The sequence below is a fragment of the Tachysurus fulvidraco genome, chromosome 8 (genome assembly GCF_022655615.1).
Source record: "Tachysurus fulvidraco isolate hzauxx_2018 chromosome 8, HZAU_PFXX_2.0, whole genome shotgun sequence".
Lineage (NCBI taxonomy): Eukaryota > Metazoa > Chordata > Actinopteri > Siluriformes > Bagridae > Tachysurus > Tachysurus fulvidraco.
This window is the reverse complement of record NC_062525.1, coordinates 24,560,592-24,566,591: the sequence shown is the minus strand read 5'-3', so window position 1 is coordinate 24,566,591 and position 6,000 is coordinate 24,560,592. Positions and strand designations below refer to the sequence as shown.

Sequence of the window (6,000 nt, the reverse complement as noted above, 5' to 3'; positions counted from 1 at the left end):
TCCATCTCCACATGGCACCTTTTGATGTGAGCCAAATGGTCTGGAGCTGAATGTGCTTCATTAAGCTACATAAAGCAGCGCACACCATCATTATTCATGTGCTGTTCAGGGGCATCAGAGAGGGCTCATGGCCGGATGATTCTGATTTTGGAATAATCAGAGCTGCCTGTGAGGATTTCCTGTGATGCATCAGCCCTGGTGTGTGCACATACATGAACACACACACACACACACACACACACACACACACACACACACACACACACAATCTGTATCTGTTTAGACTGACTTTTTATGTTATTCATATCTCTATGTGGATTTACACACACACACACACACACACACACACACACACATACACGAACATACACGCACATACATGAAAACACACACACACGCACATACACACACACACACATACATGAAGACACACACATACACACATACACACACACAATCTGTATCTGTTTAGACTGACTTTTTATGTTATTCATATCTGTATGTGGATTTACACACACACACAGACACACACACACACACACAGACACACACACACACATACATGAAAACACACGCACATACACACACACACACACACATGAAAACACACACACACGCACATACACACACACACACACACAATCTGTATCTGTTTAGACTGACTTTTTATGTTATTCAGTTATTCATATCTATATGTGGATTTACACACACACACACACATACACACACACACACACACACACACACAACACACACACAACACACAGTATACACACACCTTTTTTACATAAAGCTCTAGCTTCCTCAACCTGTTCACTCACCCACATGCAATTAAAAACCTAAAGCTCACAAAACGACCTGCTTGTGTTAACGACCCCTTGACCTGAAAAGGTCATCATTTCCCACAGTAGAAGTAGTAATGGGGAAAAAACAGAATTAGCACGATTGTGTAACGAGAGTTAAACGAGCGCATGATGTGGATAAATAGGAGAGCGTTACAATAAGCCTGGAGTACGAGCAACACTGATGAAGCATAAAGCATCCACTTTTCCTCTGAGCTCGGTGCGTCCTTCTGTAATAAAGCCTCCGTGTCTGTGCTACGTACCAACATTCATTTAACATGTAGCCAGGCAGAAAAAAACTTTGGAAGGAAAAATACGTTTGATATGACACGCTAGTCAGTAGGGGTCGTCAGGGTCTTGTTTCGGTATCCTAGGAAACAATGACGCCGGACTCGGAATGAATAAGTGGTGCGTTACGAGCCGTGCCTGCAGCGCGCTGTAAGAGGATCTCTGTGCTCAGCAGCGAGTGCTTCCTGTTCTTATCCTCAAATTAGTCGACGTTTCACACGTTCACGTCCGCCGTAAAGGCGACCCGATGTCCTCTTTACATCTTTATTATGTCCGTTCATCAGATAAACCGCTCACTTGCTATATTATCCGTGACATATTAATAAATAAATACACATCGCCTTTAAGTAACAACAGATATGTTCATTTGATGATATGGACAGTCAGCTCCAGAAATATCGGCACCCTCGGTACAATAAGACATGGCGCTAAACATAGACGTGTCCTACAGCTGAAGTAACTAATGTACAGTTTAAAAAGAAGACCAAAAAAAGAAGTTATGCTATAATTATAGACACCTGCGTTTATTACGTAAATTTTTTTAACTTCCCATCACCAAGAGTCTTCTCTTATAACGCTTGATAAAATAACGCGGACTCAGAGCTAAGATACAGACTCCACCTTCTCGAGGCTTCTATCCTCTCGTATTCACCTTCGGAAGATCCGACTTCAACTGAGCTGTAGATTCTTTAAATGGGATTAAAATCTCCTGGTACTCCATGGTGCTCATCATGCTTTGTAATCGAACAAGAAGATTTAGAGGAAAAACAGCTGGTCAACCTCACAGACCCTCAAACACACTTGACAGTTTTAATGAGGTATTTTCCATCCTTTGCGTTATACCAAACACACCTTGAGTGTCTGTTGTCAATAATACTCTATTAGGTCTGTCACCTGTCCATTGGAGCACAGATTTGTGATTGGATGAATAAGAAGGCTCTCTCAGCATGCCATAGACATCATCTTCAAATCGAACCATTTTCCTTCTTGGCCCCTCCACCCGTATCGGGTGCCGATACTTATGCAACCAATTGTGTTGAGTGCCATTTGTCAGATTCTCTTTCCGCTGTCTATTGGTGGTGAGTATTTTGATCAAATTTCAGACCGGTTATCATTTTGCTGATGGAGCGTTTTCATCCCCACAGGGATGCTAGTGTGTGTTAGAGGTCTTCACGGGTCCACTTAGATCCGAAACCCGAGGTCCGACCCGAGACCCGAGCGGGTTCGAGTCTAAAAGCTTCACGTGTGCCTCGGACACGGGTCGGGTTTAATAATAGCGGCGTCGGGTCTCGGGTAATTTAAAATGAATGTGTTTTTACCGAACGGACCCGAGAAGACCCGAACTACTGTATCTCGTGTGTGTGCCTCGACTCGAGTCCTTTTCCAACCTCTCCTCTGTTTGCCAAGACCGCTTCGACATGTAGCTGGTGACGTGTGGCTGGCGGTAAGCTAATTTTCGTTGAAACAGACCTGTCAATCAATTTTGAATCCACTCTGTAGCAGTTACTTTAGTGTAGAGTTACGCGACATTCGGGTCCAGTCGGGGTAAATAAAATTGCCAACGGGTCGGGTCGGACTCGGGTCTCATTTTTCGGGTTCGTGTCGGGTCGGGTCTTTCTTAAAAAAAAAAAATATGCATGTCGGGTTCGGGTAAAAAGTGATTCGGGTCACTTCAGGTCGGGTTCATTTCTTTAGACCCGAGAAGACATCTAGTGTGTGTATCAGAAAGAGCAGCGATACACACTGTGTATTTACAGGAGTACTGTACAGTTAAGCACCATAGATCCATCACTTGATGAATTGTTATTTAATCAGGAAGTGTTTTTTTTTTCTTGTAAACACACACAGACTGCTGCTGTTCCAAGGTTCTGCTACTATGTCAGGGTCACTGAGAATGTCCTTGGGGTCTCTTTCCATTGATGGATAGAGACAAATTGTTTACCTCAACACAAGGACTACAACTAATCAATACCCAGAGTCCTTTACTGACTGTATGATGTATGATTATATATCCAGCTGATTTGTTTTCCATAAATATTTAAGGCGTATTCTGTTGGCGGATACGGCTTTGAGAGCGTTCTTCAAATAATTTCCCTCGACAGCTAGCGATCTTGAGGATCTTGTGGATTTATAGCAGGAGATATGAGAAGCATTTGTTTGGTTGGTCGTTTGATTACGTGTTAAATCGATCCTTCATTTTAATACTTTCAGCTGTAATTATCTGATAGATCATTAAAGGGGCGGTGTACGATGTTTGAAAGCCAATGTTGACATTTGAAATCACCATTACAGAACACGGCCCTAACCCAAATGGGTGTCACCTCTGTTTTGATAGCTCCGCCCCACACATACATACATACATAACCCAGGCAACTATTATGGCGGAACCTGTTGGGCGGCTGGCCGAGGGGACATTTTTATCAATAAATGAACTCGATGAGTAATACAAATGTGTTTTTGTAGTACTGTGTGTTGTAGCGTGAAAGCTTTAGCTCCGTTTCACCCGGAAGACGACGTTCAACACCTATCGACACCGCCGCATATTGACAAGACACGCCCCTTTCTGCTCACTGGCTACACGTTTGTTTTGTTAGCCGGCCCAACTCGGTTTTCTGAAGCATTTTTCAAACGTCGCGCACCGCACCTTTAACTTCACACTTGACAACATGGGGTTCTAAAGGGAAGATAATTCATGCCTTAAAAGTCTACGATAGCAGACTTTTGTTTGCCTAAAAACGTTGCTGATGTTTACATTTACGGTATTAGCAGACACCCTTATCCAGAGTGATTTACAACTGAGCAACTGAAGGTCAAGGGCCTTGCTCAGGGGCCCAGCAGTGGCAGCTTGGTGGACCTGGGGTTCAAACCCATGACCTTCCGATCAGTAGCCCAACACCTTAACCACTGAGCTACCACATTCACACCATTGCAGGTTTTCACGATTTGAACAATGAGAGAAAACAAAAACAAGCTCACGGCACGTAACGTGTACGGAACCTGACCGCGTCGGCCAGAGCGCCTCTGTAGATCTGTTTCGCTTCATGATCCGGAAGACGTAAACGCGGTTTGTACGGTGTGAAAATATATCGACGTTAATATAATTATCGTAATGAATCGCTCTCTTTCCCTGACGTGTTATTGAGCGATTATAAGCCTGACTGAAGTAAACAAGCATCGTAATTGTGTTGTTGATGTCTAAAGTGACAGATTGGAGGATGACACGCTTGTCAGTGGAAGAAAATTTAACACACAGTGTGCGATAAAAAGCAGCACAACAGGGACATTTATCTATAGCAGTAAACAGCCATGCCGAGTCATTAAGGTCCAATCTTATACATATGACCACACACACACACACACACACACACACACACACCAACAAGTATAAATCCTCACAGCCGTGCGCCGCACAGTAATAATACATCTCCCGTGTTCAAATACAAAATCTAAAAAGAGAACGTAAACCTGAGCCTGTTAGAAAGCGTGACCTGAACATCTACACGCTGAGAGCAGGTGGAAGAGAAACAGCTAAGCCTGCCGACCCACGTGACACTTTTTTTTTTCTCTAGTAGGTTAAAGTCAAAGTGTCCTTACTCATCAGCCTGTACTCCATGGTGTGCGAGTGCTTCATGGTGACGACGGCCGTGGCTCCGGCTCCTTTCTTGACGCAGCACCGGCGAGAGTCACTTAACCACATTTAAACTACAGCTGCTCGACGCTTCACTGCCAGCGAACTGACGTGCTGCATGGCTCTTACACGCCACACACACACACACACACACACGAGCTTGACCACTCCATCCCCCCTCCCTGTTAGGCTTTATCCCTCTTCACACTCTCACACACACACACACACGCAGTTTTGCTTTGCTTGTCTTCCAGATTAAAGGAACAGAGAGAGAGAGAGAGAGAGAGAGAGAGAGAGAGAGAGAGAGAGAGAGAGAGAGAGAGAGAGCGCAAAGAAGGGAGGAAGAATCCAGGATCCAAATGTACACCAGAGCGAGGGCTGATGGACACGCTGCAATCTGTATATGGACAGGAATGACATCTAAACAACAGGTGGACCCTGATACATGTGTTTATAAGGCTCGGAGTTTCGATAGACATTATACAGACCAGTTCCAGGTCCTCGGCAAACTATATTCAAGTACCGGCACTCAAAAGGATTGTTTTATATACCGAGAGGACTGTTTAATACAGATGATTTAAAAAAAAAAAAAAAAAAAAAAATCCAGGTCTGTAATCATTGTAAGCAAAAGAAAAGGAAACAAAAGACAATAATGAATAAAAAAATATATAAATAAAATTATACACACAATACATCTATTTATCGATCCATCGATCGATTGATTAATTTTACACTTAATATACAACAGAGTCAAATAAATCTGTCGCAAAGCAGCTTTATAAGAAAAAAAAATACATATATATATATATATATATATATATATTATAAATTTAAATGTATCCCTAATGAGCTAGACGGTATATAAACACACACACACACACATTATATACAGTATAGAAAATATATTCTTAATGGACAAGCTAGACGTTTTTTGTGTCTGACGCACATTTTGGCATGAAGAAGACGCCCCACATTCAGAACATAGTAATAGAAAGACAAATTCCTGCGACTTGACCTGACCTTTGCTATTCCTGTCCACCTCTACTTGTCATGATGTACTGGCAGGTCGGTCGCTCACACGTCAGGAATCACAACAAAACATGTGGACTATCGACTAAAACATGACATATGGAGAAGGCGTAAAGTGTCCTGTAAAGAGTAGATTAATATTACAGATAACACAGGGGGACTCGAACCCACAACCTTAGGGTGAGGAGTCAGACTCTCTAACCATTAGGCCAC

At 42.9% G+C, this 6,000-nt stretch overlaps 1 protein-coding gene across 9 annotated transcripts in view; it reads right to left on the bottom strand.

Moving 5' to 3' along the window:
• plce1 (phospholipase C, epsilon 1) overlaps window positions 1-6,000 on the bottom strand; it is a 78,768-nt gene that overhangs the window by 34,715 nt on the left and 38,053 nt on the right. Inside the window, exon 1 of one of the 9 annotated variants that reach the window (XM_047817093.1) lies at window positions 4,725-4,944. The exons of the other annotated variants lie outside the window; for them this stretch is intronic. Coding sequence (XP_047673049.1) covers window positions 4,725-4,827 — 103 coding nt within the window. The 5' untranslated portion in view covers window positions 4,828-4,944. Of the gene's footprint in view, window positions 1-4,724; window positions 4,945-6,000 lie in introns of those variants that run through there. 9 annotated transcript variants of the gene reach the window in all.